The 23,686-nt window shown below is 36.4% G+C and overlaps 3 protein-coding genes across 4 annotated transcripts; all 3 read right to left on the bottom strand.

Moving 5' to 3' along the window:
• Nucleotides 1-517: 517 nt before the first annotated feature.
• LOC126630504 (ubiquitin-conjugating enzyme E2-23 kDa-like) lies at nt 518-2,681 on the bottom strand. Its single transcript, XM_050300628.1, has 6 exons — nt 2,494-2,681; nt 2,291-2,370; nt 1,821-1,935; nt 1,663-1,715; nt 1,445-1,573; nt 518-847 (listed from the first exon to the last, which is right to left on the bottom strand). The coding sequence occupies exons 1-6, from the start codon at nt 2,535-2,537 to the stop codon at nt 717-719; spliced, it is 552 nt and encodes a 183-aa protein (XP_050156585.1). The 5' UTR covers nt 2,538-2,681; the 3' UTR covers nt 518-716.
• A 3,770-nt stretch (nt 2,682-6,451) lies between these two features.
• LOC126628893 (AT-rich interactive domain-containing protein 1-like) lies at nt 6,452-10,829 on the bottom strand. Of its 2 annotated transcripts, XM_050298752.1 has the most exons (3): nt 10,562-10,829; nt 8,819-10,074; nt 6,452-7,721 (listed from the first exon to the last, which is right to left on the bottom strand). In XM_050298752.1, the coding sequence occupies exons 2-3, from the start codon at nt 10,067-10,069 to the stop codon at nt 6,885-6,887; spliced, it is 2,088 nt and encodes a 695-aa protein (XP_050154709.1). In that variant the 5' UTR covers nt 10,070-10,074; nt 10,562-10,829; the 3' UTR covers nt 6,452-6,884. The 2 variants fall into 2 exon arrangements, with proteins under 2 accessions (XP_050154709.1, XP_050154708.1); XM_050298751.1 differs by having other exon boundaries at nt 8,819-10,829.
• Nucleotides 10,830-16,402: 5,573 nt separating this feature from the next.
• LOC126628894 (protein DETOXIFICATION 34-like) lies at nt 16,403-19,628 on the bottom strand. The gene is made up of 7 exons (XM_050298754.1): nt 18,957-19,628; nt 17,912-18,537; nt 17,719-17,775; nt 17,259-17,497; nt 17,047-17,165; nt 16,793-16,879; nt 16,403-16,666 (listed from the first exon to the last, which is right to left on the bottom strand). Exons 1-7 carry the CDS (start codon nt 19,284-19,286, stop codon nt 16,562-16,564), a joined length of 1,563 nt encoding a protein of 520 aa, XP_050154711.1. The 5' UTR covers nt 19,287-19,628; the 3' UTR covers nt 16,403-16,561.
• Between the last annotated feature and the right edge of the window lie 4,058 nt (nt 19,629-23,686).

Genomic DNA, 23,686 nt, shown 5'->3' with positions numbered 1-23,686 from the left:
TTTGAGAAAGGCTTCACAACCTTAAAAGCAAAAACTCTTTCATTTTGCATATCCTTGCACATTTAATATTTTGTAATAGACTAGTAGTGTATGGATGTTTGTTTATTAGGCTCTTATTTTCGAGTGTAGATGTAGTATTTAAACGACAAATGTGTTTTAATGTTTTGAAGTAGTATTTATGTGACAATGTGTGGTATGTGCAAATTTAAGAAGAAAAAAATATTTTTCTTAACAGGTCATAATGGGTCGGGTCACTTTATAAGAACTCATTAAAATAACGGATGTGACATGACATGACCCGTTAAGATAACAGATGTTACATGAAAATGGCACGAACACAACAAACACGACCTGTTTGCTAGGCCTACGCGTACCCGTGCCATGAAGTCTGGAAGTCCGGATTTCGCCAGCTGAATTTGGCAGCTGAAGTTAAAGATTGCGCGTTGCATTCGGGAATGAATGCGCGTGCAGACTATCTGGACTAACATGTTTAAGAACATTGATTCGAGACAGCAGATAAATAAAGCAAACGAACGATTGATGCATGAACACAAATAGTACATACATTTACAAGGGCAAAGGAAAGTGATACAAGCTGGGAAATTTTCTTTCCCTTCCCAATATCCAGTCTTGTTTGGAGTTGGGATGAATTAAGAAAAGGCTACAACATCATGTACAGAGATACAAACAGTTATAAAACAAGGGGCCTGAAATCCCTATGGATCGGCTTGTCCTGCAACTTGATCGTCACAAGAATCAGATTCAGCATCACTCATTTCCTCGTCGCTTGATTCTTCTTCCGGGGCAGCTCCTATATCCTCAGGCTTGGCATACTTCAGACAGAATTCTGTATGATTGAGCAATAGTAGTCACGTCCAAAGTTACAGGAATTCAAAGCAAGAGCTGTGTATATATCAACAGGATCTCAGGCTACACTCAAGCCATTGACATAGCCGAATCCAACAGTAGCTAGTCTGTTTGTACTTAAAAGAAGAATGTGATTTGAACTGGACTTAAACTCGGAGCCGATTGAGATTTAGCTTGCCCAAATCCAATCCAGTTCAGGATTCAAGTAAATTTCTGTTAAAGTTGACTATCCCACATCAAATTCCACAAGATCCATATTTCACCAGTCCAATAAAACGCAAAGAATAATCGATCATGAAAATGCAAGAGTCTTGTTTAGCGAGGAATTGGAAAAATGCTCTCAAGGAAACAATTAAAGAAAACAGACAATGTAGAAGCATTATTCTGTCAACACTCTTGAGGTTTATACCCTGCAAACAAAAGGTTAAACACTAGTCGAAATATTTTATTTGAAGAATTCATGTTCTAATTAGCACTAACCTAGTAATCTTGACAAGGATACACTGAAGTCAAAACTTAAGTAAAAAACACAGAGAACAGATACATGACGACAGGGAGACAAGAACCTAAAAAATACCTTTAACTCTTTTTTCATAAGCAGGTCGGTCACGCATCATCAAAGCTGCAGCCTCTCCGTTTAAAGGGTCAGACGGATTGGGATACAGGAGAAGCTGTGGCAAGAACACTTCAAATACGTTTACCAGATCTGGAAACACAGGCAGATGCAAGACCAATAATTTCAACAATAAAACTTGGATTTCGGTATAAAAAGTAAGGCTAGTTAAATGTGTTTACCAAACATGGGGCTCCACGTCTGATTGATAACATCTAAACAAACTGAGCCAGACCTGAAATTAGATGCCGTCGTTGGATTCTAATCCTCTTGTCGTTTAATCGACAGCGCAACACAATTTAGAATAGTAGGAATTTATGATGGTTAGTTTAGTACTCACATCTCATCAACATTTGGGTGGTAGATCTTATTGACAAAGCCTATTGAGGGAGATTTATAGGGATAAGCATCCGGTAGCTCAACTCTTATCCTCCACACACCTCCCTGATAAATACCTGCCACAATCCATGATATCGACGAAAAGGGCAATTCAAGTAGCTACTTTGCAAACCCAAATTATCAAATCCAATTAGAGCAATGACCAAACAACAAATTCCATTAAATGTTGTTATCAAATCGAACACATTTATAACAAGGAACCAAGAGCTCAAGGGTTTATTTCTTTTTTATCATTAAGTGACTAGATTTCTTCCAGATTTGCAATCAATAATCTACAACTCATAACATCTATAAATTGAAAAATTAGCTCAATCAAGAAATACTCAAAATTAGAAAGAAAAATAAAAAATCATGGAGAAGCTCTAAAAATTAGAAGAAAAAAAAAAGAACTCAAGGGTTTTGAAGGTATACTGTCAGTGGGTCCATGGAAATCCACATAGAACTCATGCATTCCATCATTGATCATTTCTACCTTGTAATCACTCATCATCCTGATAGAACACAAGGAAAAGAAAAAAAACATTAAAATTAAGATAAAACAATATTAATCAGAGAAAAACACAGAATATTAAAAAAAAATTATGGGTTAAGAATTATATAATCAGAAAATTCACAGTTTCATCAAGTCCATCTCTCTGCGTTTGCTTGGGGAAGACATGGTGTTGGGGGCAAGTCAATTTCTGTGTTCTTCTGTGCTATGAGAGAGAGAGAGAGAGAGAGAGAGAGAGAGAGAGCGAGGAGTTCCTTGCAAACTGAGGGAACTAGAAAACGGTTTAGACAAACAATATGTGAAAAGTAGAAGATAATCAAATAAAAATGATGGCTGAAATTTTCTTGCCTGACCCACATTTTATATTTTTATACTGATTTTTTTACACGGGTTGCACTTTCTTTGAAAGATTCCTTCCTTGTCAAACAATTCTCTTCACCTCAATAAAATTATCGATTTGGATCCTCTCCTGACCCAAGTAGAGGTTCCTCTAGGTCATTGGATTTTCATCAAACGATTATAATTAATATAATTTTAAAGGAACATCCTGTTTGTAATCGTTGGATAAAAATCCAATAGTCATACTGCTTGGTTAGGAGGATCCTCTCCTTAGGCTCAGGAGAGAATCCAAATCCTAAAATTACTCTTCCCAACCACTGGAATTTTTTTATTCTGACGGAAACATAAGTGGTACACCTTGTGTTTTAATAAAAGTGATAGGAAATTTTATTTCTTAAGTTATTAACTTTTTAGCATACATATTACATCATTTGTATAATGAAACGTGATGTATCATCCCCTATACCGATCACACTGAAAAATCTCTTCCCAACTACACCTAATTGTCAATTCAAACAGATTAATTAAACATTACTCAACACCTCCTTCCCAATTCCCCTTGACATCATTAATTCTTGTCCTTTTCAAGGTTATAAATTAAAAAAAAATGACAAATCATAAATACGTGTATTCATGAATGATCATTGTGTCATCAGTTATCTTTCTTTTTTAAAAAAAAAAGAAAAATGAATGATCATTGTGCCATGGTTATTCGTTAACGTCATGCATTGGTTAATCTGCTCTGATATCATAAATACAGAACATGTTTTGATATGGGGCACTTTTTACATTCTACGTGAACAAGGATACTTAATGGTTGGGATGAGTGATTTGTTTTTCCTTAACATTATGATGAGTTTTTAACTTAAATCTCTAACTTAGGGTTTAATTTTCTATTGTCATGTATTTTATATGAAATTGGATTGTCTGTCCTCCCCATCCCATACCCTCCTCATGCCCTTCTATTTCTGTGGTTACGGTTAAGTCATGTCAATATTTTATATTCTCATTACTTTTTGTCTTATTATTTCTATAAAAAAATCAATATAAAATGTTGACGTGACTTAACCGTGATCACAGAATATAGGAGGGCATGAGATGGGGAGGGCAGACAATCCAAGTCCATTTTATATAACCAAATTGTTACTTTTAAACATTTTAATTCTAATTTTGGCTTGGTCACATGAACACTTTAACTATATAACATTTATATATTCCACGACGAACTTTAACTATTCGAACCTTCTGTTTTGTAAATCTTGATTCATAGACTATTCTTACAAAAATTCAATTCAATCCGAAACAATTGCCTATTTTATTATCACGTTGAAATTTCATTATTTCATAGAACAAAATGTTTGTCAATTTCTTGGCAGTTAGGTGTCTCGTGTCCCTTCCAGATCGAGGTTGTGCGTATGCTTTAGCGCTGGTGGTGAGAGTAACCAATCTCCCTTTACACTTTATTTTTACAAAAAAGAAAAAAAAAAGAAAAAGAAGAAAGTGTTCGTCAATTTCTTTGAACTCAATTACATGTCTCAAATATTTTCGATTTGGCTAATATTTTGTAAGGATGATCTAAGAGGTTTAACTTGAAAAATAGATGGTTCAGATCATTGAAGTTCAATTGGTGTGAGCCTCACAAGGGATCCCCATTTAAAAATTAAAAAGGGGATCTCTTCCGGAAAGACCTCTATATCAAATTGTCAAAAATGAAACCAACACAGGGTGGCTTAGTGGTTGGGGACTAATTATAGGCTCGTATTCTACACGGAACATCTTAAGTTCGATTTCTGACACTGGTGAATCGCATGATGGTGACCAGGAGAAGACTAAAATGCCTTTATGAATCCTTTCGACCCCTAAAATGATTGACTGTTGTGACGAAGTCACTAGCCGATCTCCTTATTATTGAAAAAAAAAAGAACTAATAAAAATGAAATCTACCATTTTATTTAGACACAGAATATAGCACCCATTTTCTTAGATATGATCTCTAAGGCAAGGGAAGAAGATGATGTGGGGTCAAATAAGTTTAAAGGGTACCTAAAGCATATCTTGACAAGTGGGTGAAGCACAATCTTAGAGTTCACGGGGCTTCCTTTACATTAAACGATGGATTTTGACATAAAGAACCTAACTCACCCTTTCCTCTCTGACCAACCAAACCTTGCCCAGGGCAAGTTTTGGCAACGTTTTATGCGTCAGCGATTTCTGATCATTGATTTTTCAAAAATCTTACTAATTGAGCGTCAGAATCCGCACTCACACACACATGCACAACTCAATATAATTGCTTGAACAATTGATCATAGCATAGCAAAACTTTTATGTTCATTTCTTAATCATAGAACATGGCACACCAATGTCCTAAAACTTAAAATCTAAGCATGAAAGATAAAGTGGAACAAGTTATTGTCACATGGGCCAAACTCTTTGTCCCAATCAAACCAATGCTCAACAAGTGAAATGTGACGTATGATAAATGGTTAAACAAGGTTATAGAATGAATAAATGATTAAATTTAAATTAGGATAGTACTAGAGAGATCAAATTTTTTAAACTAAATTTACAACCAAATAACGTGATTGTTGATAATTAAATTATTACTTAAGCGTACTTATTTTACAAATTTAATTTAAAATTTTAGTTTCCACTTTACCCAATAACCCCACCACAAATTAAGGACAGCTTTCATGTTGCTTGATTCAACATTTCAAAGTGCTCTTTAAAGCGTATAGTGACCAATCATTAATAGTATTGAACAATTAGAAGGGCTTCATATTTTTATGTAAGCCTAAATCAAACTTCAAATCAATATCAATGACTGTTAGTATGGCGACATCGCAAAAAAAAGTCTTCCGCCTTGGGGAAATAACTTAGAGTGTAAACATCTTTTTGCTTGCTCCACTTCTCTGTTCCATGTCAAAAAGAAACATCTATTCTATATCAAAGAGTACACAAACAATGCCAAACTTTTTTATTTTTTTATTTTTTTTATTTTACAATGATATATTTTACGCTAAAGGAGGTGAAGTTCGGTTAAACAACACAATAGGTAACTTAATTTGGTATATAATTCACCATCCACGAGATATGAACGTAAGACACCAGACCATAATAATATTGAATGGTTAACGGTGCCTAACCTTTGATTCATTGGATCTATAAGATATTAATTATCCATATTAATACATGAAATCAAGATGGCTGGCTGCCCTCTACAATTTGCGCGTGTTGTTTTCTTCTTTTTCTTCTATTCCTCTAATGTGGACTATGTGATGTTTGGTTGTGATGTTAGTTGAATAAACAAGTTGAAAAGGTGCTAAAAACACACAGATGGGATGCAACAGAAGAATCCGGATCCTCTTTGCGAGGATCCCGGAGATCCGTGAATCGAACACAAATAGTACCCGACGCCAATAAACGAACACGATTCACGGATTCTCAGAACCCTCATAAAAAGGATCCGGAGAGAAATCAACAGAGCATGTGCAACTCACAAATCACGATGCATCAGAGGTCAAAAATCGCCAGCACGCATGATTGATTGACCGTAACATCTTCAACAAGGGAAACATCCCTGCATGCACCAAGAGGTATACCAAGGTACCAACAAGGGTACCAAGTTAAAGCATTGATCCGCCCATCCAACAAGAAGACAATGACAACCATATACATACATAACCAAAAGATCAATCAACAGATAAATACATAAACCAAAACAAAAATGCCCGAGAGCAAAATCCATTCAATTAACCAATTTCATAGACCACCGCAATTGCAATTACAAGTTCTGTGACTGAGACCACTGTTTAGGATCTACATCTAACCGCTTTCGCTGTTCCCTGTATTCATTCCCAAAGGCTTCTTTTTCAATCAGCTTTTGCTGTCAAAAACCTAAAAGAAACGTCCATAAAAAAAATGAAAAACCTGCATCTCAGGTGGAGTAAACGAACAAGACTAAGAGAGCATCATTGCTGCTCCGAATCGCCACAGCTGCGCTTCCAAGCCTGTTTCGTCATTAAAAAGCTTCAAAATCACTTCTGGAAATGGATATCTTCATAACCCATAATTTTCTATTTCAAAGGCCGCGATGCCCCTTTCCTGGCACATCAAGGAAACATTCCCCAAACATACCAGGCTTCACAATCTCCCCAAAAAGTGCCCTTCCAATAGCTATCTGTGTTTTGCATGTGGCTTATGTGGGGATTTTAATATTGATTTTGATGACTTGTGTTCTTCATTCCCAAAACCGTTAGTCATTGATTCCGACTCTAATTCTTCATCATCACTATCAATGTTGTTTGGAGTAAACCTGTTCTGGTATCCTCTACGCTGCAAGAGAAAGACATTGAAATAGTAGCTAACCAATTCCCTCCTGCTCTTCTTAGTAAAAGTCTTGTATATCTCATCCCAAAAACGTAATCCAAGAGATGAAGGATTTGACTTTACTATGGCCTCGAACTTCTTTCCTTCTGCTTCTGTCCAAGGGAGTCCAACTTCCTCGCCCATCTGATTGAATTGCCAGTGGTAGAAAGCTGCCCCCAATTCTCGCTTAACTCTTAGCCGTTTCTCGGAAATGTGAAATCTGACGCATTCTATAGAACCTGGCACTTGGCATCCACAAGACTCTTGTCTTCCCTTTCCAATAGGATCTCTCTCAATGAGATATCTGTGCTCTGGTTTTTCCAATGGCCAAATCCTGGACCCCAACCACTTTGATTCACTTTCAGAAGCCTTACCAGTCCATTCTGGCAACTGAGCTTGATAATTTGACCCCAGAAGAATGTGGCTTGGAGAATAATCACTGGTTCCTCGCAACTGATCCTCCATCCCTGCCATGCCAGGACTATTTTTGTCCAAGTCACTGGCTGAGGATGACTCTGAACAGGCTCCTGACTGTGACGTTCTCCCGCCTGAAAGAAGCTTCTTCTCCAACCTTAGCCTCTCTCTAAGATTGTAAGCGGAGCCAAAACTATCATCGTACATGCTTGGATGCATCCTCTGATTCTTCTACAAGTGGGAACATGGTTTAATGTCAAAAGGAAAAAAATATGAAGATAATTATGTTGTTTATCAGTTTAACCAATATCTGAATATAGCAACCACAGCACCAGATAGAAAGACTATCAAACATAATTGGAGATTACATCAATATATCTACTTTTATCTGAAGGTAAACATTGTCTTACAATTTGTGAATACAAAAGAAGCCACTTACCCTAAAAATGTTGCATATCTATTAAGTTACAAACAATTCACTATTAACTAGTTGGGTATAACTAGTCAGACCAATTTAAATATTATACTAGGATGCATTTTCCGGTATAAGCAAAAATAAGGACATCCTTTTCTAGGTTGTAATCCAATGATGGGAACCATTCAGTTTTTAGCTTCTCGTGCAAGGATTATCAACAACAGCTTAGCTGTTTAATTATCTTCACTGTCGTTTCAATTTTACCTAGGTCGTACCCAGTGCACAAAGCTCCCGCTTTACGCAGGGTCTGGGAGAGGTAAATGTCGGCTAGCCTTACCCCCATTTATGGAGAGGCTGCTCCCAAGTCTCGAACCCGAGACCTACCGCTCATGTCATTTCAATTTTACCTAATTGTAACTTTTTTTTTTTTGCACATTTTTAGATGACCAAACAGTTTAGGGTCTTGATGATTTTTTGAGGGATGATCCATGAAGAACGAGCTAAAATATAGACGGTTTGATAGTTGAACTGCATTGCAGGGAAGGACACATGCATATTTTCTAAAAATAAAAAATTTACATCCTGAAAATAGAATATACTAGCACACTCACGTATTCACCAGCATACCATATATAAAATTAATATGAATCTATTTTATCGAGAAAGGCATAATATTAGCAAAACAATAACATTTCCATATCCCAAAGGGACAAAAAATGCGAATAGATGATTCAGTCCCAGCAATAAAGGCAATCAAATTAAAAACATGACTAAATTAAAACGATGCATGCGTGCTTGCACACACATACGCGTATACAACTTTAACCTGAAGATATTATCAAATGTACACATGCAAGTAAATAATATTTCCAATTATCTAAAAAGTTATAGCACATAGCATATGTTGATATACCTGCCAGTTAGACTGTTCAGGACCTGAATCAGTATGCCTCTTCAGAATTATAGCTTCTCGAGCCTGCAAGACCTGCACCCAGTTCTCCTCCTTCCTGAAAGACTTCCACTTCGACCTCTCTGGTAATGAACCAACTGAAGGATCACAAGGATCCTTTGCAATCATTCTAACCCAATTCAACATTCTACACAATGCCTCTTGCTCTTTTTCACAAAGAGGACTCGCTTCTTCAACTGTTGAGGCATCCAAAAACGTTACATGTTCATCGCTGCTGTCATTTTTCTTCCCTCTAAGCAATTCCCCCGCCTCACTTCCACCCAACTCTCGCTTCCTTTTACGGAAAGAGTTCACTTCTTCAACAGCAGAGGGATCCAAAATCATGACATCTTCATCAACGTCATCATTTTTCGTCCCTCCACCCGATTCCCCCATCTCACTTTTTACCTCATCATTGTCACGCAACTTGTCAACATCCTCCATGCTATTCGTTAAATCCACAACCAAACATGACATGCCACCACCTGACAAAAGAACATTACCATTGCCAAATTTTCCAGCATTCAAAACATTCGCCACATTCCTCGTATCCAAATCCAGAAACTCTTCACTGACACCACTTTTCTTGAGCCTATCTGAATTTGCTACCGCACTTCCCACCTCATTACTGTCCTTAAAACTCTTAGATGACAATTCAACATTCGGGTAACCCCCATCTTTCAACTTTCGATCAGGCATATCTGAGAAGAACTCTGTAAACTCGTCCTGCAAGGCCATCAAATGCTCACCCAAATCAATGTCACTACTTGCCAAACTCCATTCAAAATCCTTCTTTTCTATAACCCTCTCTAGCAAATACAAGTACTTAACATAAACCAATTTCACAGCCCAGCCAAGACTCAAACCCAAGTCACACTCTTCAGCCACGGAGTCCCAAACCCCGATTTCCGAAAGAACATGAAACCCACCTCGCCTTCTCACAACCCAAAACAGCTTGAGCAAATCCACCCGTTGTCCATTACCGATCATCGGAGGCAAAGGCCGGAGCAAGTCTTGGGCACAGATCTCTTTCAGAAAAACCCCAAGGAACTGATCGAACCAGCATCGTAGCTTATCGGGCACGTCTAAAACGAACCGTTTTAGAGCTTTCGGAGGCAGTTCGAGATCGGCCGAGGAGCCGTCCGTCCGGTCCTCTTTCGGGGTTTCGGCGCAATCTAAAGCGGACTCACCAGCTACCCACGACCACCCTGCCATGGATTCTGAATTCAAACCCTAAAAAGCAATCCGCTGGTTGTTTTTCTTTCCAAAAAAAAAGCGAAACCCAAAACCCAAAACCACAGAGGGCAATAGCAAATCACTTCAAAATTCAAACACAAGAAACGATTTTGACGACAAATACATGAAATTGGTACGGATTAAGACGGAATACGGAATTTTGGCGGGAAAATAGATCTATATCTAGGGCTGGAAAGAAACAGAGCCATATACATAAGAAAACGTTACGGGTTTGGACCCCATGAAAATCTGAAATTTGTTTCAGTCCCGGCCCTTCTTTTATTGCAGGGATTGATGATTGGGCGTGCGATTGTGTGCGTGTGGGAGAGAAAGAGACGGCATAAAAATTTCCATGTTTTTGAACAGAAAAATACAGACCCACAATCCACAATTTAGGTCAATCTAATAATACACACAGGAGAGAGAGAGAGAGAGAGAGAGAGAGTGATGGAGTGAAAAGAGAAACCATACCAGTACTGGTGTTGTATTTTTTAGAGGGTTTTTTTGCATTTGATTTTTGGTGACTGAGCCTTTGCTTTCCCTTTGGGGGTTGTCTTCTTTGAGTCTTTGATGCTTGACACCTTGGGCTTTTGGCCTCTCGCTCTCTCTCTCTCCACTCTCTAGAAAGTAGAGTCTCTCTCTTTTCTTTTCTCTTTGATGTGTTACCACCACTTCCCACCCCAAACCCAACTCTTCTATTTATTTATTTTTTTATTTTTTGTTGAGGTGTGAGAGAGAGTTTTTGATGAAAAATAATGGGATTTTGAAAAGCTCATAGGTTTTGAGGGAGGGCCACTATTCCCCTATATTTATAGCTCACATCAGCCCACTAACCTTGGTTAATTATTTACTAGGTGCTTGAGTTAAGATGGCCTTGGCCCCTTGGGTTTAAGTGATTGTATTGGAGAAAATCGTTTTTTAAATTATAATTAAAATTATCTATATGATTTGTAACGATTCAATCCCAAAAAGGTCTTTACAAACTAAATTTAAAAATATTACAATAATCACAATTAACTACAAAAGCAATAAGCAGACTTTAAGCATTTCGTTGAAAGCCGAGCTCACCCAGAATCGCAAGATTACAAGAATCAATAAAATCGCTAAATCTCGTGTTCACAAAGATCGTGGGAGAAAAAAAAACTCTCCAATTGCATTAGGATAGAGATTATGATGCTCATAGGTCTAACTGCATCACCTAATCACTGCCATAACTCCATAACACCAAGTCAAGTATATCCAAAAAATAAAACAACTTCACCCCTTTTCACACAAAGATCTGAACCCTAGGACGAAACTAAAAGAAAATACTTTTTTAAAGAGAGCAATCAAAACAAACATACTCCTAATGAGTTTCTAGTAATTATTTAATATAATCACAATTAAAAAGACAGAATAGCGTCTCTGCTTATGTGGAGACATAAATTAACCACATCCAATAGGAGAATGACATATGAACTTTATGCTCGTTATAACATATTAACCCTTGATGTTGTTAGCAGACCAAAGACTACCTCAGGGAACGTGGCACTTGTTTGATCTCTTAGAAGGAACGTGGCACCTATTTGCCCTATGGGTAATGGGGAGTCTCCCCTTAGGTGTACGATGCGTCTGGGCTCTTACCAACATGGACCACTATGACAACTAGTAGTCAGGACTACGACGACTACACCATCATTAGCACAATGTTAAGGTTTTCCTAGTACGGCCTGCAACCTCCCCTCTTGGTTTCTTGCTAGGGTTCAAGTTTATAAATTGCCAAGTCAAACATAAGAACAATAATCGCCACTTACTACTCATAACTCTCTCAAGTTCATAGTTTCTCTCAATCTATCTCTCTGACTCAAGCATCGGAGTCCATGTGGCGAACACCCTTCCCCTTTCTATCGGGTGTTTGTCAATTAGGCTTACAATGTTTGTTATCTTGCATGTGTGATTTCGTTGATCTAGTCTTGTACGAAATTTGCCTCCACATCTCCACATCTCCACATCCTCCTAGTATACTATAGCGTTGTACCAGAGAAATATATAGTGTCGTACTGGCTAAACCCTTACTCGACACAAATTCGATAGATTTCACTCATTGTAGCATAGTGTTGATAGAGCAATAACGTTAGTGGGTTAGATAGTTATTTGTTAAGAGAAGGGGAATTGGTGGGATTGAACTCGCACCAAGGTGCATAAGCATGATTACTTTCTACCAATGCGGTAAAGCATCACCTGTCATCTTATTCCTATTTTGATTTATAACAAATGTAACTTTTTTTTTTCAACAAGGCAGGTGTTGTACCAATCCCAAAAGGTTGGTCTAGCGGGTGAGCAAAGGTTGGGAATCTCTAACCCGAGTTTGAACTCCCACTTGATATATTCATTGGGGGTGTTGACTTTTTTTTAGAATACCGTTTGACTCGGAGGTCAAAAGTACATTACCGCCTTATGTGATATCGAAGCTGTATGAAGAAAGAAATTAGCCTGTCATAAATATGTGGTACCGGGGCAGCAAGTGTTATACCACTAGAGGTGTAAGATCTTATAAATCTAATTTAATGTCTTACAAATTTGTTACCCACACAACTTCTGATTTGAATTCAAGTTTCTTATACCATAACAATAAAGTTTGGCGCTACCATCCACACGAGTAGATAATTTATCTCCACGAGAGCCAAAGACTGTTTAACTAAGGTTATGGAAAACGACTAAATTTTACCAATTTGATTTATTATTATATCTCAGAGGGAAGATAAGAGGTAAAAAATGACATCTTTGATCTTATCAAGGTATGTGTCGTAACTGCTTCAGTTTAATTAATACACGTAAAACACAAAGGGTTATTTTTCTGATAGTCAAAAGATTTTACTGTGGTACTTGATGTCTCAAGTTTGATTCTCAAGCTCCCTTATATCCCCTTGTATAATATCCTTTTAACATAATTAAGATGAGTGCGTAAAATCGCTTGTATCCAAGACAACTCAATAATAATTCCATTCCTTGTGTAATATGAAAATTTATCCTTTCAAATAAGCGTATACCACCATATGTAGCAAGTAGTCATCGTATATAGAAGACTGACAGTATAAGGATTCTCATCCTATTTCAAAATTTTACCTAAATACAATATTTCGACAACTCTATAATCCATCATGATGAACAAATGCAATGTACGGAGCATGGACCCAATTTTTGCACCTTCGATTTTGTGTTTGCTGGGCGAAGAATAAAATCTCATGATATCTTATGATTTCCTCCAACAAACTAGAGAGGTGCTTGATTAGTTGTTGGTCATCAAATTCTCACACATCTCTTATTACTTTTTGTCGTTTGATCTTCTTTAATTTATCTAATTTGATTACCAGAAATTAAAAAGGTATGTGAATAGCACATAAAAAAAAGTCTAAATCGATAATGATGGTGTAATCGTAGGCCATGTTTTTTTTTTTTTGAGTACTTTTCTCTTTATAAAAAATTTATATAAAATATTAAGGTGGTTTAATCTTTTTAAATAGGAGAGGTGGGAAGAGAAAAGAAATTAGGAGGAGAGATAATTCTACCCCTAATTAGCAGGAACAAGGATGGTTTGCCCTCCTTGTTCCCGTGCCATTCTGTTTTGTGTGGTTATGGTTAAATCACGTCAACATTTTATATTATTTTTTTATAGAGATAATAAGACAAAAATGAATAGTAATATAAAATGTTGACGTGACTTAACCGTGACCACACAAACAGGAGAGTATGGGAGAGCACGGGAACAAAGAGGGCAGACAATCATTGTCCGGTTAGCAGAGCCCTTTGAACTTTATATGAGGCTATTTAGCTATTTTAACTAGAAGGTAGAAAAAAAGTGGTGCTCCAAGAGACTCATTATCTTACTCTATTTTGTTTTTGTTTACAACTCTGTAAACATAAAAAAATTACTAATTTGGGAGGGAGAGATGCCAAAGGATGAAAAAGATAAGTTGTTTAGATAAGTTAAACGGGCTATTAAAAGTATTTTCGGACAATATTTATTAGCTAAACTAACAAAATTTTATCAGTTGCGGTTGGAGATGCTCCTAGAACTGTGTTTCAATGATATTGTTAAGATTTCTAGAAGAATAATACTTAGATACTCACCATTCATTACCCTATATATTCATTTTCTAATTTGACCAAATAAAAGATGTCATGTATTTCTTGTTTTTTCAAAACTAAATAAAAAATTAAATATATATTTTTTTTAAACAATAAAAACATGTGTTAAAATATCATTGATCAAAATATAATCCTTTGTAAAATATCATTTGTACGTACCTAAATATCATCATTCGTAAAATATCTATAAATTTTTAAGTAATATATTTGAATTATCATAGAAATACTAGGAATATATATTCAAAGGGAGGGTTAATTACACTAACACTCCCTGAGGTTCATCGAGTTTTCACAAAAATTCATTCACATTTGAGACATTACACAAATACCCCCTCAAGTTTTAATTTCCTTTCATATAACCCTTGAGTCAAAATTTGGCTTATAAATTTACTAATTTACCCTTATTAATTACTTAAAACTAATAAAGAAAAGCTTTTTAATTATATAAAAAGGATTATAAAACATTAAACACTTAAAAAAAGAAGGAGACCATGTGGACAAAACAAATTAAGAAAAGAAAAAAAATTCATTATTACTTTGAAAATAATATTTTATTAGAAAAAGAAATTCATCTTCTTCTTTCCCTCCCACCCGATCGATCGACCACATCTATCTCCAACTCCTCATTCTTTCTGCATTACCACGACTTTTAATTGTTGCCTCTTCAAAATCAAGCCAGGGACACCACTACTTTGTCCATTGAATTAATCCAAGTTTGATTGTAACTTTTTTCACAAGGGAAGTTATCGATCCATATACAACTTTTTGGGTTCCTTTCCAATTGAGGTTTTGTACCGTAGGATTATTAACCCCCATCACATCCAAATCAATCATGATCTTATAGTCATAAACAAACCCAATGGGAAATTTTCTTATTTCCATTCAATTTAAGAAATTTAATATTTAAATTTTCCTTATTAATTAAATTTCCAACATGGAGGTGGTTGCGATGGGAAGAAGATGAGATTGTTGCCTAGGGTTGGGTGGAGGTCGTTGCTTAAAGTTTGAATGGGTGGTGATGATGGAGAAAGAAGGAGGAGGTGGAGGCGGAGGTGGTTGCTCTTTTGGGTGGGAGGGGAAGAAGAAGAAGAACTTTTTTTTTAAATAAAATATTATTTTCAAAGTAATATTTAAATTTTGTTCTTAATTTGTTTTTCTCCACATGGTCTTCTTTTTGCTTTTTAAGTATTTAATGTTTTATAATTTTTTAATTATAAAGTTTTTCTTTATTAGTTTCAAGTAATTAATAAGGGTAAATTAGTAAATTTATATACAAAATTTCACTCAATGAGTTGTATGAAAGGAAATTAAAATCTGAGGAGGTGTTAGTGTAATGTTACAAACGTGAGGGGATTTCGTGAAACTCGATAAATCTCAGGGAGTGTTAATGTAATTAACCCTTCAAAGGGATATGTCAATTGGGTAATGCTAAAGAGACTAAATTTGTAGACTAAATTTTTTAAACTAAATGACATAGAAGTTGATGATTGCATTGTTACTTAAGTGTTGATTAACATGTTTATTTTTTAATGGTGACAAATCATTTAGTTTCCAAATTTAATCTATAAATTTAGTCTCCTTAGCATTACCCATGTCAATGAGATGTAGCTTGACTGGTTCACAAGTCGATCAATACTTCCCCTAACACAGGAATGTCAATGATATGCAATAAGAAGATATTATCACGGAAATGAGATGTAGCTTGACTTGTTCACAAGTCGATCAATACGAAAATTATTTTTCTTTTCCGAGGAATTATGTACTTTGTAAATAACTATTATATTTCTATCATGTTCATTGTTAGTTTTTTTTTACACATTTATATTAAAAATGATAAACATAGTAGTATACTACAAAATTAATTGAAAATTTCGAATAATATTTCGAAAACTTGTAAAATATATGAATTTGAAAAATACCATGATTACTATAATTCTGAAAATTTTGATGAGATTACTCTGATTCCAAATATTTCAAATTTAGAAATTGTGTTCCAATCCAATCCGATTAAAAAATTTTAGAATAAAAATTGAAAACCTTGTTTCCGATATGATCATTCCGAAAATCTCCCTTAGCTCCTCGTAGCCTTCTCATCACATCTCTCTACCTAAACATTCTCTCCACATAGACCTTCTTGTATATGATTTCTTTGTGATTTGGGATAGAAAGAAGGAGATCTTGTAGTCTCAAAAGATCCTGCAATTACAAATTTTTACAGTGTCTCTTTTACTATGACATTCCTTTTCTTTTTCTTTTACACACCTTTTTTTTAACAGCATTCTTTAGTGTTAGTGTACAAATTGTGTAGAAAACATTTACATTGAAAGCAAAAAGAAATTGATTCTATATAGTTTGATTTTGTAGTCCATTTTCTTGTCCACTCCATTGTTTGGGATCACCTAGTTCTTCTCCAGTCCACTGCCGCATTCTTTCTGAGGCTTGTTCTACCTGCAATTTCATTTCAATTAAATGTTTTAATTTACCACTAAATATATATGGATTATATATTTATAACCTTATTTATGAGATATTTAATTAAATTTGTTGGTAGAAAAAACATTGGAATACTTTTACCTCTTTGTTCCAGTTGGTATTATAAACGATATACAAGAGGATTAGTGTCTGCAATAACGTCCCGAATATCATACCAATCCAAATTCCCTACAAAAACAATGCTCCTTAGTTTCATCAAGAAAATAAAATTGTGTTTTAGCATGTTAATTCATCACAATTTTTTTCGTTACATTATGTTAATCATTAGTTGAAAGGTTTGAACTAAAAATTACTTGAACTTGGTTAGTGATACCTATTGAGAAATGATAGTTTACCTCCACTCTCAAACTTGTACGGTAACCCAGAAGAAACCCTAGAGGTAGCCCGACAATATAATAACAAAACAAATTTATGTAAGCCACCAAAGCTTGCCAACCTCCTCCAACAGCAACACCTGTGAAAATTGTATTGTTATAACCTCAAGGGTTTCAATGATTTGATAATACCGTTGTCTTATATTAAATTGTCTGATAAGAGAACATTTTACCAGATATAACCGGCTGAACGCTATTGAGGAGCATTGTAACACTGAGTAGGAAGGCTAAATGAGAGACGGCTTTTTGCATCTCTTTGCTTTCAGTAAAGATGATGGCAAAATGATCCTTGGCTGCCAAGATAACCACTGCGAAAATCATCCCAATGAGGAGAGACTCGAGGATGGTGATAATGACTGAGTATTTTGCAGCTCTAGGATGTGCTGATCCTAGCTCGTTGGAGACTCGAACGCTGCAAGGAAGTAAAATTAGGTGTACTCCAAGGAGCTAATAAGAGAAAGTAATCATCGAACAATGACATTATATTGATTGCATAATACGACATTTGATGTATTATTTATAATTTGGCTACATACGTATAAATAACTATCACATCACGTAGTCAGCTAATGGAGTACTTTTACCAGTTTATTACAAAAACAAGAACTGGCAGCAAAAATGAAAGTTCCTTACCTTATTGCTGCATTGATCCCAATGAACAACATGCCTTCCCATCCATTCACATTCATGCTGAAACAGAAAATCAAACACAAATCAGAATAAAATGATTCGGGATCAGTACAAAACCTTATTTATATACATATTATCATAGAGGGAGGAAAATTGTAGTCACTTTTTACGCGGTAAGAACAAAGGGTTTCGTTACCAGATTGAAAGGGAGCCAACTGCAATAACAGGGTTGTCAAGATGTCCAGTGAGAACAATTATGGTCATGAAATACCAAATCTCCAAGCAAAGCATGACAGCTGAAGCAATGGAGAGTTTTGCAAAAGACCACAATTCCTTGAAGGCCAGCCATGACAACCCCTTCCATCCGTTAGTACACCAACCGACTATATAAACTACCTGAGCCAATGCCATCCCCCAGGCTGAGATATTGTACGCAGCAGCTGCACCACTGGTTCCCCACCCGAAAACTTTGATGAAGAGAAAGAGGATTCCTACGTGTGCTATCAGAGTGATGAAACCAATCCATGCAAGAACTCCAACCTTGCTCTGTGCCTGCAAGAACTTCTGAGTTGGGAAGTTGATGGCAAGGGAAACCATTTGAGGGATGGTTTGGATGGAGAATTTTCCGGCAAGGTCTGCAATGTCATCCTCTTGCCCTAGGAGTTTTAGGACTGGCGTGGAATAGATGTAAAGCGGTAGTATAGCAATGCAGGCAGCGAAAAGGATTATCCACGAGCGCTGCATGTACACTCCTAGCATGTCTACTTGCCCAGCACCAAATGCCTGCCCACATAGTGTTTCAAGTGCACTTGCCATACCAAGCTGCAATTTCATACCACATTGATTGCTTAGTTCTAACCATTGAATTATAGTATGTATTTTTTTTATTTGAGTAATATTCTAATGTATTCTAACTGACGGGGAGGAGAATTTGAACTTAGGGTGCATAAGGTGACACAATTCCTAGCCAGCCAGGCGACGCTCATGTCAGAAATCTAGTACATCTGATTCACTTGTAGTTACCAAATAAATACTTCCCATGAGAAACCCTAAAATTCTAAAAATCCAACTCCTTAAACCATGAGACACATTCAGAATACTAAACGTTGTCGTGCAAGTATTGCAAAACTGTGTGCATAGTTACACTACTTAAACATCGTGAATGATTGCGAATGCACAACAAAAGAACGTTGAGTATGAAAAAACCTCGTGTAATTGTAATGCAAGGAGAAGAAACTAACCAGGAAGCCGAACGAAAAATTGGAAATGACGGAGAGAGAAATTGCAACAGCAGAGAGCTCCACATTTCCTATATGCCCAACAAAGATGTTTGTGAAGGAGTTGACACCATAGTTGCACAATATGTTAAAGGCAATAGGCCCTGCAATTGACCAAAGCTTTGTACTCTCCACAAAACAGATGCTCTTGGCATCCTGGAAGCTCCGAATTACCGGATAATCTCCGTCACTGGACCCGATGAATGCGGGAGGAGCATGGTGGAGGTCTGCAGGTTCAAAGGTTGAGACTGCATCATCCTCTCCATCAATCATCAATGTTGGACTTTGTACCATTGCTGAAGAAGATCCAGCAGAGACCTCCGCCTTAACTGGTACATTTTCTTCCGGGGTACCTATTTTGGCAGACTGTTGAATCAACCCTTCGAAGAAGCTTGGGATTGAAGAAAACTCAGGAGATTCTGATCTCTTTGTGTTTCTTCTTGTTTTATTTAATGTTTAATTTTTTTTTTTTTTTTTTTTTTTTTTAGTTTTATGGGGAAGTAATCTTAAGAATGCTGCTAATATAGCTAGAATTGAGGAAGGCCATACAAAGATATCAGCTGACAGAAAAAGATGACCGAGTCTTAGTTTGTAGTTCAGTTTTCAGTTATTATTTCCTAGCAGAATTTTAGTTGCAATTGCCTTGAACCGTTTGGGTACAAGAAGTCTAAGTCACCTACCATATAAACATGGTACCAATATGTATAATATTAAATCAAGAACAAAGATATTAAAAGCATAAAACATCACGAGCGCTCAAGCGCTAACAATTCGTCTATGCTCTGTCTACAAATAATTTTATGACGCAACCCATTTAGCTTTTAGGTTATCATTTTATATATCATTCTTATAAGAAATCACTTAAATTGGAAATCATTTAACTATCTGATTATTATTGTGAACATTTTATTGTTTATCGTAACACTATGTTCATCTCACCGTTAGATTGTAAACGAATTCTGAATTATGCGAATGTTCGTGGAGTTGATCTTTCAATAATAACCTAAAACTGCTCCGTTTAAATTAAGATAAATATTGTGGGATGTACCATATCAGTTTTCACAATTCCAGAACGTTGTCGTAGCATTCTAGTTAGCAAGATCTTTCTCTTGTTTTTCAGTGTTTAATTCTTTTTCGAGAAAATATCTGTTCCCTATATGGTTATAAGAGAACAAAAATTAGTAAAAATTGTTGGATAAATATCAACAATCAATGATAAATTTATATATGCTAATAAATAATAAATGTGAATGAATAATTTAATAGAGTATAAACAAAACGAAATAATATTAAACAGACAAACTGAAGATCGAGGTTTGCATACTGCAATGTCCTTGAAACAGAAATTTCGTCCCTCCTCTATGCTTGTAGTTCTAGGAATGAAATACTCTGAAAATTTAAATATATGATTATGTGGAGAAAAATCGAAAATAAATCGATTTATGGTTATGAAAAATTGAATTGAGAACCTTTAAAGTTTTGTTTCCAGAAATTATTATAATTTATGTCGTAAAATTTATTGATAAGTGGAAATGACGAAAATGCCCTCGTTTACTAAATGTAATTTTGTGAGAACGTATTTTATTCTCATATAAATTGTTGTATTTCTTGATATATTTGAATAGAGAACGATCCTACGAGCGTGTAGGCGAAAACCGTTCGCCAAATGGAGTTATAATGAATGAAATAGAAACGAACGAAGGTAGGGACAAAATGGTCATCTCGCTATGAATCTGGAAGGCTCCATATTTGTGGGAGCCTTGTCGTGGAAAAAAAAGAAGAAAGAAAAGGAGCCACGGGAGTGGCTGAGAGGAGGGGGAACCAATCAGAAAAGGGAGAGGGGAGGAAGAGACCAACCAGTGAGAGAAAAGAGAGGAGAGAGGAAGAGACCAATGAGGAAAGGAAGAAAGGAGGGGAAGAGAAAGAGAGAGAAGCACCAAATCATTCATCATCCCCGCCCGTTTCCTTACGACCCGACCCAGTAGGAGACAATGGAACCGTTGGTTCCTCCAGCCGAATTTCGGCGATTTAAGCCATGCCATCACCTGGGAAGTACTCCACAACTCTCTCTTTACCATTTCCACCCCAAATTCGAAGAGATTGGGCTCGAAACCACGAGAAATCGCACCGGTGGGTGCAATGGAGTACACCGGCGATTGGCCATTTTTCGAATGCAAAAACGTCGGTCTCTTCCACCATTAGACTCCCCTTGAGCCCTGGAACAAAGCCCAATTAGTTGTAGGGGTGGCGGAACACCAAGGAGGAAGAATTGAGGCCACCCAAATTCTAGGGTTCCGACGGGTTCGAGGGCTTTTCTGGCCACTTCCAGGCCGAACTAGGCTTCAGCCCAGGTATAAAAATTGTTCCTCTCATTGAGCTCTACTTACCTGTAAAATTTGGTAATTTTTAGAGTTAGTCAGAAAATTGGATTTCTGTTCGCAGGAAACCGCCACTCGAGGCGGCGCGTGTGGTTGTGCATGGCCAGTGGCCCGACATTGCCTTTTCATGCAAATTTTGATGTTTTAAATCCTTAATTGATACCCATTTGATGTGATTCGATTGTGAAAGCTAAATGTTGAATAATTGCGTTAATAGAATATTTTCGGAAATGAATAAAAGAAAGGTTGGTGAACTACGAAAGGCTTGATCCCGCTCAAGGGTATGTATGCAGTCTAATAGGGTTAGATGCAGCCTTAAATAATCGAGTTTTGACCTCTTGTTGGGAATTTGGGTGAAAAGAAGAAATTGGTGATAAATTAAAAATATAAACGTACGTTTTTTATAGGATGATTTTGGTTGAAGATCATGTGAGTAATTAATGGTAGTAAATTAGACAAGAGTTGAATTGGGCTTATCATCAGAATTATTTCCTGAAAATAAATATTTTGGAGGTGGGGCATTACAAGGAACGTCTGCTTCACTAGGATTCAAAGATCAAAGTCAAGATTCGAGCATTGGAAAACTAGACTTCTAGCGAATTTCTTTGTGGTTCTCTCAATAAGAAGGTTTGGGATTGTAGAAGATGAATTTAATTTTTCTATGTACTAAATGCCATGCAGATGGGTATATCGGTTCTCCAGTAGATTGACCTGCAATAATACCTACAACCATATAATAGGTTTATGCCTGTTCGCAACAGTATGAGAATGAGATACGTCTGTTGGGAGACATCTTCTTAGATGGGTGCTTTGCTTTATAGCGTTCTTTGAAATTAAAAAAAATAATTAATTAAAGAATTTAATTATTAGAGCCTGAGCCCAAAAGCCCGACCCTAAGGCCCATCTTTTGATTATCAATTAATTAGTACACCCCAAAGCCTAAAACACAAGGTTTGAGCCCAAAATTACTCTCCAAGGGCCTTATAAAGTGAGGGAACATTTTGGTGGAGATCAATGTGGAACAATGTAGAATGAAGATTTCTACTTAAAATTTCCAACAAAAATGGGCAGGATGAGCACAATAGGTTAAAATGCTAATCAAAATCAAATATCAATACATAATAGATTGAATATTAACGATATACCAATTAAACAATGATGACATATATATCTTTTTTTTTTTGGTAAAAGTGATGACATATATATCAAATATCGACGATCCTGATAGTTGATCGATCATTTCAGCCATTGACAAAAGAAACAGTCAATAATTATAAATTTATTTTATTTATTATTGTATAAGTATTCACAAAAGTATCCCATGACCTTTATGGAAAGGCATCACCATTAGCAAAAGGTATAAGAAAAGTGAGAGGGAATATATCTCCCTGTATCTATATCCAATCGACCACCCTAAGACCATCTCCATCCCTGACCTAAAACCTAAAATTTCCATTCCCCCCCCCCCAAAACTCACTCCAACCCATGTGCTAAACAAAACCTAAAACCTAAAACTCAAAAAAAGGCCAAATTCCGGCCCGTTTTTAGGCCAAAAGCCATTATGGGCCCTACCTGTTGCGAGTGAAACACGGGCTGTGAAGCCCAGATGCCTGAGCCAATTGCCCAACGCGCTTCAACGCGCGAGCCGGAATCCCACGGGACCCCACCCCACGTGGGCGTGTCCCCTGCTGTCAGAAGGCAATAGTAGCCTAACGGCTACTTTTTTCGATCAAACGGCCATATTTAAATGGGCCGTTGGTTAATCCAACGGTCCACGTTCAAATTTTAATTTTTTTAGTTTTATATTTATATATTTATTGAATCCAACGGCTTAGATCCAATATAATCAAATCTAACGGTAAAAAAAAAATATCTAACGGTCCAAATTTAAATCCAACGACTAAAATAATTTAAAAAAAATTATTTAACTTAAAATTCAACCAAAAAATCTATAAATACCTATGTATTTGTTCAACCATCCACACAAAACTCACTTTTCTCCTACAATTCTTCTAATTTTTCTTTCTACCATTTCTTCTTATTTCCAAAATTTTCAAGATGGCAAAAGAGCATGTTAGAGGTCGTAATTGGACCTTTGATGAAGATATTGCTTTATGTTTGGCATGGATTTCTGTTAGTGAAGATGGTGCCATCGGCACCAATCAAAATAGAAAGGATTTGTGGGGTAAAATCGTTGATAAGTTCCATGAAAACTCCAATGCCGGTCGAAGGGAAGGTGGTGGTGTTTATGATCGGTGGAAGATTATCAACAAAGCGTGCACTTTGTGGAAGGGAAGTTTGGAGAGAGCCATGGTT

The sequence above is a fragment of the Malus sylvestris genome, chromosome 7, assembly GCF_916048215.2.
Source record: "Malus sylvestris chromosome 7, drMalSylv7.2, whole genome shotgun sequence".
Taxonomy (NCBI): domain Eukaryota; kingdom Viridiplantae; phylum Streptophyta; class Magnoliopsida; order Rosales; family Rosaceae; genus Malus; species Malus sylvestris.
The sequence above is the reverse complement of the archived record's forward strand: the minus strand, read 5'-3'. Positions and strand labels throughout refer to the sequence as shown.

Excerpts from the sequence above, each read along its gene's own strand:
- LOC126628893 (XM_050298751.1), bottom strand. The coding sequence starts at position 10,069 with ATGGCAGGGTGGTCGTGGGTAGCTGGTGAGTCCGCTTTAGATTGCGCC. Across the intron at positions 7,722-8,818 it reads CTGAACAGTCTAACTGGCAG|AAGAATCAGAGGATGCATCC; the intron begins GTATATCAACAT and ends TCCCACTTGTAG.
- LOC126630504 (XM_050300628.1), bottom strand. The coding sequence starts at position 2,537 with ATGTCTTCCCCAAGCAAACGCAGAGAGATGGACTTGATGAAACT. Across the intron at positions 1,716-1,820 it reads CACCCAAATGTTGATGAGAT|GTCTGGCTCAGTTTGTTTAG; the intron begins GTGAGTACTAAA and ends ATCTAATTTCAG. Across the intron at positions 848-1,444 it reads TTATGAAAAAAGAGTTAAAG|AATTCTGTCTGAAGTATGCC; the intron begins GTATTTTTTAGG and ends TCAATCATACAG.
- LOC126628894 (XM_050298754.1), bottom strand. The coding sequence starts at position 19,286 with ATGGTACAAAGTCCAACATTGATGATTGATGGAGAGGATGATGCAGTC. Across the intron at positions 17,776-17,911 it reads GTTGGCTCCCTTTCAATCTG|CATGAATGTGAATGGATGGG; the intron begins GTAACGAAACCC and ends TTTCTGTTTCAG. Across the intron at positions 16,880-17,046 it reads GTACAAGTTTGAGAGTGGAG|GGAATTTGGATTGGTATGAT; the intron begins GTAAACTATCAT and ends TTGTTTTTGTAG.